General features: G+C 46.7%; 1 protein-coding gene across 3 annotated transcripts in view; it reads left to right on the top strand.

The window, feature by feature from the left end:
* The window catches only part of AUH (AU RNA binding methylglutaconyl-CoA hydratase), a 208,656-nt gene that overhangs the window by 145,940 nt on the left and 48,440 nt on the right, over positions 1-14,276 (top strand). For 2 of the 3 annotated variants that reach the window (XM_042964066.1, XM_042964065.1), the window contains exons 7-9: positions 3,421-3,608; positions 6,519-6,569; positions 7,698-7,745. In XM_042964066.1, coding sequence (XP_042820000.1) covers positions 3,421-3,608; positions 6,519-6,569; positions 7,698-7,745 — 287 coding nt within the window. Of the gene's footprint in view, positions 1-3,420; positions 3,609-6,518; positions 6,570-7,697; positions 7,746-12,518; positions 13,126-14,276 lie in introns of those variants that run through there. The other variant, XM_042964067.1, reaches the window with a different exon arrangement.

The raw sequence follows: 14,276 nt of genomic DNA, 5'->3' as shown, positions 1-14,276 counted from the left end.
TTGTGCTTCAAAGGACAATCAACAGAGTGAAAAGGCAGTCCATGGAATGAGAAGAGATATTTGCAAATCATCTATCTGATAAACGGTTACTATCCAGAATATATACAGAACCCCTTCATCTCAACAACAAAAAAACAACCCATTTAAAAAATGGGCAAAGGACTTAAATAGATGTTTCTCTGAAGAAGATACACAAATGGCCAATAAGCAGATGAAAAGAAGTTCAACACGACTGGTCGTTAGGGAAATGTAAATCAAAAACCACAGTGAGGTACAATTTCACACCAGTTAGGATGCTTACCATCAAGCCCTCCCTCCCCCCTTCAAAAAAAACCAACACCCCTGAAAATTGCAAATGTTGCTGAGAATGTGGAGAGATTGGAATCCTTGTACCCTGTTGATAAGGATGTAAAATGGTGCAGCTACCAGGAAAACGGTATGGCTGTTCCTCCAAAAAGTTAAACCTATTGATTTACTGTATGATCTAACAACTCTACCTCTGGGTGTCTACCCCAAAGAATAAGAAAGCAGGGTCTCAAAGAGGTACTTGTCGCACATATGCATAGCAGCATTACTCTTGATAGTTGAAAGGTGGAAGCGACCCAAGTGTCCATCACTGGGTCAGTGAATAAATACGACGTGGTATTCACACAGTGGAATATTACTGAGCCTTAAAAGGAAACGCGGACACACCACAGCAGGGTGAGCCTGGAGCACGGTATGCTTTAGTGCAGTAAAACCAGACACAGAAGGACAAGCGGCCGTCATGGCCCACTTACATGAGGTTCCTAGGGCAGATGGCTTGCGATGTCCCCCCAAAGGCTGAGTCTTAGGTGCAGTGTTAGTTGGTGAGCCAAGGTGCGGGTTTTCCCAGCTCCTCTGATGCGTCGTTTCCAGCAGGAACAGAAAGCCCCCTTGCCCTTGTCTTTCGACCCTCGCTCAGGCCACGACCTCCAGCAGATCGTTCTGGCCCTCGCCCGTGTCACCGAGCAGAGCTTGAGTTATGTGCCGTTCAGCTCAGGGTGGTGGATGTGTTTTCTGGTCTTCGTTTCATTACCGTTCCTGTCTTTAATTTCTACAAAGCCCTCGTTCCTGGAGAACGATACTCTGAATGAAATGAAATAACGAATGGGTGTAAGCTTGGCTGCCTTGCAAGACTCGAGTTTCAGTTGAATAACAAGTGCGGCATTAGCAACGATCCCTGAAGCTCACATTTGTTCATTTTGACCAGTCTACATCAAACTTTCCACAGAACGTGAAAGAGAATCATTTCTTAGTGTTGTGCTCATCATGAATACGATGTCCATACATTCTCGTGAATCCATCTCATGGAAGTTCCCATCTGCTCCATGAGTAAATACTGGGTTGTATTATTGATATCTCTGTTCTCATCAGCTGCCATTGGAAACGCCATAGATAACTTGCCCTTTTCCCTGGTGCTTGTCCCGTGCGTTCTCAGACCTGTCTTTACCAGGCCAAGCAACGTCGCTGTTTACAGTTAGATTCAAGTTTGTCAATGCTTCATTTTTTTTCAGACGCACATTTTCTGCCTTATCAAGTAAAACACTTATAAAATCACCATCTCTAATTGAACAATATAAACAATAACTGTATTCTACGGAAGCCCTACTCATTTTATTTACACTCAAAACCAATCCTTATTGAAAATTTCAGTCCTTCCCCAGTTCATTGAGGTTTGTGTTTGTTTTCTTTTTTTCTACATCACCCACATTTTCTAAATAGCTGCACATGGTTCTTAACATAGTTGCTTAATAATAGCATCTTAAGTTGTGTTCTTCCAATGCAGACATGCTTTGTTCGTTAAAAACGTAGGAAGATACTTCATTACTGAAGGGAAACATGCTTTCTGCAACTTGTGATCTTTATTTTTCATGGTGCCACTTTTGATTGAGGTGAGAATAAGAAAGATCTTGGTTTCCTTTTAAATTTTATTTATTTTGAGAGAGAGAGAAGATGCACATGTGAGTGGGGGAGGGCAGAGAGAGAGAGAATCCCAAGCTGGCTCCAGGGGGTCAGTGCAGAGCCCCATGCGGGGCTTGAACTCACAAACCATGAGAGTGTGGCCCAAGCTGAATTCAAGAGTCGGATGCTCAACTGACTGAGCCACCCAGGTGCCCCTCCTTTCAAAGTTGTCTCACAGAAAGCAGAGCTTGTCACGCTAAAGTCCTGGCAACAGAGGAGAGGGGCTGTGGCCACATGGATGCGTTGTGTCTCAAATGGGCCTCCCGGTGGAAATCAGTTCCCACCTGAAACCTCCACCCATTTTTTAAATGTTGGCAACTAATACATAAAAATAAAATTCTAGACTTTGCGGGCCAAACAAAACACAGTGACCTCGTCTGGGTGGCAGGCCGTCACCTTGCTTTTTCTCTGCAGCTTGACAGTCGCTCCGCTCCCCTGCTTCCTGGCCACCAGTGCCCTTGGGCAGCCCAGCGGCTGTCTTCAGAATGAGATTTATGGGAATCCTAATGTAGCTGCTTCCATATTCTTCTTGGTAGAAATGAAAGCTGCCGAATAAGAACGTTACCTGTTTTTGCCCAGCCTTCTTTTCAACGAGATCCTGGCCTCGTCACGAGTAGGTAGCAGAGCGGAGCTCTAGATGGATCTGGTGGGTAGTGCGCCAGGAGTGACGAGGACTCTCTACCAGCACCGAGTTGTCTCACGAAGAATTATCTAGCTTTATTTTTATTAAATTAAAATTAGTTTGCAATTCGTTTACTGTCAGTGATTCCTTAAAAAGCACATGAGTTATGGGGCACATGGGTGGCTCAGTGGGTTAAGCATCCAACTTCAGCTCAGGTCATGACCTCACGGTTCGTGGGTTCGAGCCCTGGTGACAGCTCGGAGCCTGGAGCCTGCTTCGGATTCTGTGTCTCCCTCTCTCTCTGCCCCTCTCCTGCTCACGCTGTCTCTCCCTCTTTCTCTCTCTCTCAAAAATGAATATACATTAAAAATTTTAAAAAAAAGAAGCACATGAGTTAGATTTCAGGCTTGGACAAGTTTTATCCAAACTTAATGAAAGGTGCCCCGCCTTATGGACCTGTCATCCCTCTGGGTGAAATGCGCTAAGGGACAGTATTGCTTGCCCACCGCTATGCGTCGTAAGGCCCCTGACGTGGTGATGATTGTGGATTCGATTTGGGAACACACCAGCTGTGTTACAAGGAATAAATGGAGCCAGAATCCCTTAATAATTACAGAAGGTACTCTAGTTCTTTTTTGGGGATTTTTAATTTTATAAACTAATTGCATTCTGCTTTGAAGTAGTTTTCTACTTACTAATTTTGACATGTAAGCTTCTGGCCCTGGTTTGTTTGATAAATGAAGAAGCGAAACACCGAAATGCTAAGACTACAAGGTGCGAAATCATTGCCCGCATTTCCCCCATTCTCTCCGCAGGGGGGACGCAGCGCCTGCCGCGCGCTATCGGGATATCGCTGGCCAAAGAGCTCATCTTCTCTGCCCGCGTGCTCGATGGCCAAGAAGCCAAAGCGGTGGGCTTGATCAGCCACGTTCTAGAACAGAACCAGGAGGGGGACGCTGCGTACCGCAAGGCCTTGGACCTAGCAAGAGAGTTTTTACCTCAGGTATTTCTAATTGCATTTCCGTTTTCTCTCTGTTTGAATAACTTTATAGCAAATTGACACAACAGTCCTCTCACATGCCGGTGATATGCTTGTCGCGCGTGCCAAGTAGAAGAGTACGCGGTAGCCTTAAAACCGGAAACGATTAGCCGCACACGAAGAGCCTTCGGAATTCAAGGTCGAGATGTGAAGAGAAAGTGGGGCCCGTGCTGCGGCCGCGCTCCGACGACGCGTGCCACGCGCGTCGGCACCTGTGACGGAACCTACTGGCGGCTTCTGAGCTGCGCCGTGGACCTGGACCGATGCGGGGAAGCCCGTGGGGACACCCGTGCCGGGGAGACCGCGGCTGAGCACGGCAGCGTGGGCCGCCCTGGCCACGGCCGGGTCGGGGCGGCGGGCCCGTGCAGCGGCGGCCGTGCGTCTCCCCGGGCGCAGCGTGTGGCGAACCCTCCCCGCGGTGAAGGCTGCGAGCCTGGTGCGGTGCGCGTGCGCTCGCAAAGGGCGGCGCCGACGCGTCGCGTCGGCCGCTGCGTCGCGGGGCTCGTTCTGGCTGGCTGCGTTCTTTCTCTCCCGTGTGTTTTTCGCCTACGCCTCGCTTCTGAAATCGCGGATGAGAGGGCTTGTGCTGTGTAAGCAGGTAGCGGTTTGCCGTTGAAACCTAGTGCGGTTTCAAGTTTGGTAGCCCCCTCGCCGGCACCGCGGGCACGAGTACTTCCCCGCCGACCGCGCCGCCTGACGCAGACAGGTTGCGGAAGCCGTTTCGGGGGCCGGGGATCCTTCTGGGAATCTCGGGAAGTCTCCCTCCGGAGAGAGGCGTCTTCCTCCCGTGTTGGCGCAGAGCTTTGCCGCGCGTTTCGGAGGGCGGTGCCGGAGTGGCCCGTGGCCAGACGAACGCCTGTCCCCGACGGCGGGCCGGCAGGGCCTCGTGGCGCGGTCGCCCTCTGGAACCACACCGCCTGCCGGGGACCCTTCCCTGCTTCTCACTTGGCTGGCCGTGGGCTCTGTCGGGACGGGGCCCCCGCGTCGTCTGCTCCCCGTGTGAGGAACACGCAGCCCCACGCTCGCAGTTGACAGAGAGCAGATAGGAAAGACTTTCGGTGCTTTAAGGGAAAAACGAAAAGGCTCTCACTGAAACCTTGGTGTTAAAGCTCTAAGATCAACCCACGTCTGCGCTGAAACAAGGGGTGTGGTTAAGAAAGGTCAAGGTCGTGGCGTCCTTCCTGCTCTGCCCTTCACAGCCTCTTCTGCTCATTGGACAGCAGGGCTCAGCTCCCTCCCTCGGCGGCTCTGTGCCTCATGGCTCATCTCCTGCCGCCCCCGCCCCACCCCTGCCCACGCCTCTCCTGCCCGAGGGCACCGCCTCCCCACCCGCCATCTGACCCGTGGCGGACCGGGGGTCCTCACCCTCTGTCCCTTTCCTGCGAAGGACGTGCCTCTGAGGACTTTTTCCTTGGGCCAAGGGAGATGCTGCGTGGTCCAGAAAGTGTGTAACTGGACGACATGCAAAAGTTACAGAACAAAATTTGAGGGACGATACTCTTCACGTTTGGTTTTTGTCACTGAATGATGAGTCTTCCAGATAATTGGACAGCTTCTCTAAAATTAGCATTGCCGTTTGATTTCTGTATTGGACGTCACTTCCGTTTTCCTGTTTGAGAAAAAAGATGTCCAGAAGAAGTGCTGGTTTTGTATTTTGAAAGAAGCCGGTTAAATAAGCATTATCATCTACTAGCCTTTCCATTTTCCTGTTTCTCCAGTTTAGGCAGCCTTGCTGCCCAGAGTGTGCTCTGTAGACGAGCAGCCCAGGCGTCCCTCAGAAGCATGTCCCCAGCCCCCTCTGGGCTTTCACGAGGGGCTGGGGGTTCGTGCGCACGGAAGTCAGACAAGCACCTGGTCGGGGTCAGCGGCTAGATACCAGGGAGTAGAGAAGGTTCTCACAGACGGGAGCACCCTGCTTAAAACAACAACAGAAAGGTTTGACGATCTTAAAGAAAATGGTCCTAGTGTGTGTTCCACACGTGCAAGTCACATCGTCAGGATTTCTGAGATACTTGTCCAAGCCTTGAAAACCTGTGGTCTCTGAAAAGGATTATTAATGAGCATGTGACTTCGGAAGGGGATTCAGACGGGTTAAAGGTGACCATTGAAGGCCCTGCTAGGGGAAAGCGACCTTTGCCACGCCTCGTGCCGTTATTTGTTCATTTATGGGTGTCCCCTGTTGCGCCTGGTATTTAGAGCCCATTTTGCATTTTAATTCAAAAGACACTTAAAAAAAAGATACACTGAATTCTAACTCATCGCCCACGAACAGTTTTGAGGAATTTCAAATGTGATCAAACAGCTAAATTCCGTCTGGTGCGTTGTGGTTTTCAAAAACGACAAAAGTTAACGTTCTCCTCCTCACAGAGGACACCTGGTCCTTCCCTCCGTGACCTTCCCTCGTCCTGAAGGACTTCTCTGGGCTGTCAGCTTCCGTGTGGTGTGGGGAACTTGCCTGGAGGGCTCATCATCGTCACGCTGGGTCACAGGTGCCCACAGAGCTCCGGTGTGGAGCCAGTGTCCAGCACGGGTGCTGACACCAGCTGGTCCCCTCCAGCCTGCGCTCCCGTCGTGCACCCGGGGCCGTGGTGTTTCGTCGCCTCTTCCTTGCCCTACCTCACCTGTTGGGAGCTTTGTCGGAGAATGGTCAGCCCGCTCCTGGGCACACGGCCCCTGCTGGCCTGCAGGCATGTACAGTTGTCCAGGCAGCAGACTTGTGCCAAGGCCCGAAGGAAATCCCCCTGTTAACCGTCTTATAGCTTTTGTTGCATCTTTGCCACGGGCCCAGCGGTGGGAATTTCTGAATTTTACTGAGCTGTACAACATACTTTGCATAAATAGTAATGAAAATCTGTTTCTTTAATTGAATTTTAGGGACCTGTTGCGATGAGAGTGGCAAAATTAGCAATTAATCAAGGGATGGAGGTAAGTGCCTTGCTGCTTGAGATTGCTATTGGAGTCGGTGGTGGAGACTTAATTCCGTTTATTTGTTAATGTTGTAAATCCAGCTATTTCAATGCTACCGTTACCGTAAGCTACCGAGGGTATCGTTAGCTATATTATCGATTTCGTTCTGTCTTAGCTGTTGCCGATCCAGTATCTTCATCACAGAATTAGGAAATTTCACTCATGTCCTGCAGCTTGTGACATGCTGGCTGTTTTTGCCATTCAGCGAAGAGACAGATTTATTGGCTAGTGGCTCATACGAGACCAAAAGAAAAGGGCATCCTGTGTATTCTCAACTCCAGTGCTGCATGACGAGAAAGCATTCTAGGAACAACTCCCAAGCTCAGAGTGGAGCCCGGCTCTCTCTACCTATAATTTCTCCACGTGCTTTGTGCAAGGACCCCTCATTAACAAGGCGAGACTTTGGGACGTCCTGGGGTTACTCTGGGGAGGCGGCTTCCCGGGAGTGGAGGCCCCAGGCCAGAGAGAAGCAGGCAGGGCAAGGAAGCAATGCAGGTGCCTGTTTACAGCAGGCGTTCGTTGCAACAGATGTTTGGGCTAAATTACGGAATTGTGAAGAAAGAAAGATACTTCTTCCTTGCGGACTCAGAGACCACCATGTCTCTCTGGGCTTCATAGCCGTAAAAAAGAGATTGAATTTGTTAGCAATAAACACAACCTAAAAAATTTCCCGAGTGTTTGGTTTTTAAGACTTCTTGCATAATCATAACAACACTAATAGCAGATGCCTTCTCGTGCCGGGCCATGCCAGGGTGCTGTATAAAGCCTTCCCCTAGATTAGCTTATTTAATTCTCCCAGTACCCCCACCTGGTAGATGCTGTGGTTAGTCTCTTGTTCAGATGCGGCTGAGGCACAGAGAGCTTATCACCTAACTTACCCGAGGCTACACAGCTCCTACACGGTAGAGTCAGAATTTGAACCCAGGCAGCCTGGTTCCAGAATTCGTATGCTGGTCATACTTTTGATTTGTTGTCTTACATCAATTCTGTTCTTTTGGAAAAGCGTTACTAGTTTGAATTTATATGGAGTGTTCCAGATTTTAAAAAATAATTCCTGCTGAAATTATATTATGTTTTTATTCTCAGGTTGATTTAGTAACAGGATTAGCCATAGAAGAAGCTTGTTATGCTCAGGTATGTAATACAGCCACTAATTCAGTGAGGACACCTCTTACAAATTCTCTGTACCTTCTGCATGAGTCAGATGAATTGTCTCTCTGAACAAGATTACACTCCTGCCCCTTTCGAAACCATAAAAATGGGTTGAAATTAGCTGTGTTTGCTGTTTGACTATTACCAGCTCTTATCCCTGATTCCATTCCATACACTAATGTCTCTTGTTTACGTAATTCTAAAAACTCTTAATTAAGTTAGTATCACTCATACTGTAGATGTCTCTCTGGCTCACGTTGTATTTTGTGGAGATGGAGTTGAACCCTCACTCTCGTGTAGACAGGTGGGAGGCGGGCAGTGGAGCGAACATGGGCCTGCTGGGGAACGTCAGTGTGTGAGATGCATTGTTTCTGAGCCTTCCTTCCTGCCCACTGACAGTGCCCTGATTCACTGTATGCAGTTTTCTGTTCCATACACAAATTAGTAGGGCTTTGTATAGAGGAACAAATCTTCCTTTCCTCTCCTTTCCTCTCCTCCCCTCTCCTTTCCTCCCCTCCCCTCCCCTCCCCTCCCCTCCCCTCCCCTCCCCTCCCCTCCCCTCCCCTCCCCTCCCCTCCCCTCCCCTCCCCTCCCCTCCCCTCCCCTCCCCTCCCCTCCCCTCCCCTTCCAAAAGATGTAGCTTTGTGTAGGGCATCTAAAGTAGCAAAAGAATTTTGTTGTACCTTTAGTGAGAATTGGAAATTGCCTTACCTCCCATTTAATCATGGCAGTGTCATAAATTAGGAGGGACAGATAGAGTGTTCCTCTATGCCTGGTCTCTGTATAAATTACCATCTGTTGATGCACATGGTGGTGCTGGTGATGAGCATGCCATGAATGAAGTAAATTGCACACTTACAAATAGCCTTAGCATCTGAAGAAAACTTTTTTAAGTATATTTGGCCACAAATCACACCTTACAAAATGTAAGGGAACAGTAATCCTAAACATTCTGTCAAATCACAATGGAATTAAACTAGAAATCATAACAAGAGGATAGCTGGGAAATCACATCTATTAATGGTGGGATTAATCTTTTTAATGCAGGCTAGACAACATACTTCTAAATAACACGTGTCAAAGTCTCAAGAGGAATTAAAAAATATTTTGAATTAAATCAAAATGAAAATACAGTACCAGACTTTGTGGGAATTTATCAAAAATACTGCTTACACCAGCATTTTAGCATCGAATGCATGTATTAGAGAAGAAAGATCTAAAATTAATAATAACTTTGCACTTCAGGAAAGTAGAAAAAGGAGAGCAAATAGAATTCAAAGTAAGTAGAAGAAAAGGGATAATAAGCTTTAGAACAGATATCAATGAAACTGAAAATAGAAAAACAGAAGGAAAAAACCCAACAAAACAAAAAATTGGTAATTGTAAAGATCTGTAAAATTGATAAACTTCTAGGCAGGCCAACCAAGGAAAAGAGAAGATAAAAATTACCCATATCAGAAATACAAGAAGGGCCATCCAAAGGGCCATCCCTAGTGATCCCATGGACATTGAGAGAATAATAAAGGAATACTGTGAAAAACTCTGTGCCCACAGATTTGATGACCTAGATGAGATGTACCACTTCCTTGGAAGACACAACATACGAAAACTCACACGTGGAGAAATTGATAATCTGAATAGCCCTATGCTTGTTAAAGAAATTAAATCAGTAATTAATAAACTTCCAAAATAGGAAGCACCAGACCCAGTTTCTCGAGTGAATTCTACCAAACATTTGAGGTAGAAATTATATGAGTTTTTAATGATCTTTCCCAGAAGATAGAAGAAGAAACAACCCTTCCTAATTCATCCTGAGGCCAGTATTACCCTGATAATCAGAACCCAATATTACAAAAAAGGAAAACCACAGACCTTTATCTCTCATGAATGTAGATATAAAAATTCTCAACAAAATATTAGCAAATCGAATCCAGCAATGTATAAAAGCAATTGTATCCCACAACCAAATGAGATTTTTTTTCTAGATGTGCAAGCCAAGTTTAACACTGAAATCACCGTAATCCATTATAGCAAAGCCTAAAGAGGAAAATCACATGATCGTATCAACAGACTGGGGGGAAAAGCATGTGACAAAATCCAGCACCCATTTGTAGTGAAAACTCAGCAAACTGATTAGACAGGAGCTTCCTCACTTGATAAGAACTTCTACAAAAGAACCTACAGCTAACATCATGCTGAATGAGCAAGAATAGGGCAAGGGCATCCCTCTCACTTGTCCTTTTCAACATCTGCTAGAAATCATGGCTAATGTAGGAAGATGAGAAAAGGAAATAAATATATACAGGTTGGGAAGGAAGAAACAAAACTTCATAGAAGACATGATTGTCCATGTGGGACATCCCAAAGAATCAACAACAACAAGAACAAAACAGTCATAAGCAGTTAGACCAACGTTGCATGATAGAAGGTTAATAAGCAAAAGTCAGTTGCTTACCTATATACCAGCAACGAAGAATTAGAATTTGAAATTAAAAGCATAACGTCATTTACCTTAGCACAAAAAAAATGCAGAATACTTAAGTGTAAATTTAAAACAAAGTACAAGGTTTATAGGAGGAAAACTACAAAACTGGTGAAAGAAATCAAGATCTAAGTAAATAGATATCCCATGTTCATGGATAGTAAGACTCATTAGAAGAAATCACTTCTTCCCAACTTTATTTATAGATTCAGTGCAATCCCAATAAAAATAAGCAAGTCTGTATTGACAAACCAGTTCTAAAGCTTTTATGAAAAGTTCAAAGACTTAGATGAGCCAACCCAGTATTGAAGAAGAACAAAATTGGACGAATGACACTACCTGACTCCAAGACTTACTGTAAAGCTACAATGATCAAGACAGTTTGGAGTTGGCAAAAGAACAGGTAAATGGATCAGTGGAACAGAATAAGGAGTCCAGAGTGTATTCATATAAAATAGTTACATAAGTGGACTCCTAGAAAGTAAAATGATCTTTGGGGCACCTGGGTGGCTCAGTTAAGTGTCCAACTTTGGCTCGGGTGATGATCTCACAGTTCATAGATTTGAGCCTCACATCAGGCTCTGTGCTAACAGCTCACAGCCTGCTTCAGAAACTCTGTCCCCCACCCCTCTCTCTGCCCCTCCCATACTTGTTCTCTGTCTCAAAAATAAATAAACAAAATAAAATGATCTTTGACAAAAGAACAAAGGCAATTCAGTGGGGGGAAAAGATAGTCTTGAAAACGAATACTACTGAAGCAGATGGACATTGAACTACAAAAAGATGAATCTGGACACCGATGTCACAACCTTCACAAAAATTAACTCAAAGTGGGCCATAGGCCCAATGTCTTCAAGATCACCTAGAAAATGTAGGTGTATTTGGGTTTGGCGATCGCTTTTTTAAGATACAACACCAAAAGTATAATATCTATGAAAGAAAAAATTAATGTTTGATTTTATTAAAATTACCAACTTCCACTCTGCCAAAGACACTGCGAAGAGAACAGGAAGAGATCCTCACAGCTGCCTGATAAAGGACTTGTGTCCAATACATACAAGAAACTTTTAACACTCAACAATATGAAGATAACCCATTAAAAAGTGAGGGAAAGATCTGAACAGACACCTCACCAAAGTAGATACACGGATGGCAGATAAGCATAGAACATGCTCCACATTGTGTGTCATTAAGAAATGCAAATACAGGGGCACCTGGGGGGCTCGGTTGGTTAGGCCTCTGACTTGGGCTGAGGTCATGATCTCACGGTTTGTGGGGTCGAGCCCCGCATCGGGCTCTGTGATGACAGCTCAGAGCCTGGAACCTGCTTTGGATTCTGTGTCTCCCTCTCTCTCCGCCCCTCCACCGCTCACACTCTGTCTCTCCCTCAAAAATAAATAAACTGTAAAAGAAAACAGAAATGCAAATACAAACAAAATACCGATTTGCCCATCTCTTAAGAGCTAAGCGTAATCTTACCACATGACCCAGCAATCATACTACTGCGTATTTACCCCAGTGAGTTGAACCTTACATCTGCACAAAAGTCTGCACACTGTTTTAGCAGTTTTATTCCGAGTTTCCAAACTTGGAAGCAGCCAAGGTGAATGGATAAACTAAGGTGCATCCATACACTGGTGTCTTATACAGCGATAAAAGGAAATGAGCTATCCTGCCACCAAAAGACACGAAAGAGCCTCAGCCGCATACTGCTCAGTGAAGGACTTCCGTCGAAAAAGGTCACATACGACAGGATTCCAAGTCTGTGACCTTCTGGAGAAGGCAGCGAAGGGCAGGGATGAGTGTGCTTAGGGCAGGTCAGCTGTTCTGTATGATCCTGTAGTGGTGGGTATGTGACTGTGCTTTGTGAAAATCCAGCCCAGAAGCAGCACAGTGGCCCCTGGAAACTGGACTGTAGGGAATAATACTGGATCAGTACTGGTTCCTCAGGTGTGACAAATAGACCCCGGGGGCTTGAAGGAAGTGTATGGGAGGCTGACCTTTCTGCTCAATGTTTTGTAAACCTAAAACTATGTAAAAGATAAAGCCTGTTGGTTTTTTTATGTACATTTGAAATGAGGGTGGGGGGCATATTTGGAATTAGAATGGTCAATTTGGTAACAATTCTTCAAATGATTAGTAGGATTCAAATTTTAGATTATTTTCTGTTTTTTGTTTTGTTTTGTTTTTTTTGTTTTTTTTTACATAAAGCTTGTTCAACGTTTACAGTTTTTATTTTTTGGTTTAGGTAACATAATGTTTTGTCTCTCTAGACTATTTCAACAAAAGACAGGCTTGAAGGTCTTCTTGCTTTTAAAGAGAAAAGGTCCCCTCGCTATAAAGGAGAATAGAAGAAACAAACCTTTCAAATGCCAGTGTAAGACGTGTACTTCTGGAAGTATCTTTCAGATCCACATTTGCCTCAGCACGTGGAATCCCACTGACCAAAGTGAAGGACGCGCCCTCCGTCTAGTGAATTAGGCATCTGGAGCGGACCCATCTGTGTACTTTGTTCAAACGTGTCTCATGTCATATTCATTCAGGTTTATAAAGCTAGTAGTCTGCGCTGTCAGAAACCGATTCAAAGTTAGGTACACAGTTTTAAATATTTCCTGCATATGAGGCTTTCTGTTCTTAATTTTTTAATGTGAATAATTTCTATATTGCACACTCTAGGAAATAATATTGATTGTATGTCTACTGTGCTGCAATACGAAATAAAATTATTTCTATATACCAAAAAATGTGAAGTCATACCAAATAAAGTTTCTAAGGGAATGTGTATACACGCACACATACATGCATCTCTGACTGGAAGAGGAATTGATAGGTTCTCTGAGTGAAAATTACCAAATATAAATAAAATCGGTGAAAAGAAAACTTGGGAATTTCTCTCTTACCCCATTCTTTCTGAATTGAAGAAATCATCGCGTGTTGGCTTTTAGAGGAAACCGGCTTTCCATGCCCATTCTGTGAGGTGACCTCTTGAGTCTTAGAATGCAGTGAGGATGGTGGGAGGGTAACCCGGTCAGAGACGGGGGCCCAAGGCCTCGTGAGGCGCACTGGAGGCTTGGCGGTGGCGCGCTTGGACGACCGCCGCGCAGGCGGCCCCATCCCCCAGTCTGACTGGGGGACAGAGCCGTGCCGCCGGGGCCGGGCTGTCCTAACGGGCCTGCGGCCGTGGAGTGTGAGTTTCCCACCCCTGGCTCTTGCGCATCTGGTTTCAGTGAGGAAGGAGGTGAACACGGCCACCCCATCTCGCGCTTCTAACCGCTGGCCAGGCAAAGTGAGTAGATTCGGAGGGGCTTGGGGGCACGTCTGAGCGGACAGCCTCGCCGGGGGAGGGGGCAGGTACCACGTGTGCAGGGCACAGTGAGCTGTAGAATTCAGTGTGTGGTGCAGGGGGAACGTTCCAGCTCCCTAAACAGATTCCGGCCAGCTTTGTTTTGTACGTTATCAAACCAGGCTGCCTTCCCCGAGCCTGTGTCCGGGCCCGAGGCTGGCGGCACCGGGGAGGCCCCGCTTTCCCGGGACGGGCACCGCATGACGAGCGGACCGTGGTGGTGCCCCACCGTCCTCCCCGATCCCACACCCGTGCTCTGTTGCCGTCGAGTGCGGTTGGCCACGTGGGTGACCGCCTGTCCTGTGCATTCCCACGCTCAGCACCGATGCTTCCTTGCTCTCGGGAAGCGCATCGACTTTGAAAGTTTTATTATTATTTTTCATTTTGCGAAACTGAACTCTCCGCCTCCATTTGAAAAGCCTTGAGATAGGCAAGCGTGGACTTGCCGCGTGCCAGAGCCTACCCGGCCAGGCTTTGGCCGTCCCCACTCTCCGTGTCCTGGTGCCGAAGGACAGCGCGATGTTCCCTGTCACTTGTGCGGCTGGCCCTGCACGTTTGGGGGCAGCGCTCAGCTGGTTGGCCTCATGTGATGGGGACTTACTAAATTCCACGTTCGGCCCTGGCGATTGTATCCGGCGAGGTGCACGCTTTGTTTTCTGATAAACTTGCGCCGCTCACTTCATGCAGG

Source organism: Panthera tigris, chromosome D4 (assembly GCF_018350195.1).
Source record: "Panthera tigris isolate Pti1 chromosome D4, P.tigris_Pti1_mat1.1, whole genome shotgun sequence".
Lineage (NCBI taxonomy): Eukaryota > Metazoa > Chordata > Mammalia > Carnivora > Felidae > Panthera > Panthera tigris.
The sequence above is the reverse complement of the archived record's forward strand: the minus strand, read 5'-3'. Positions and strand labels throughout refer to the sequence as shown.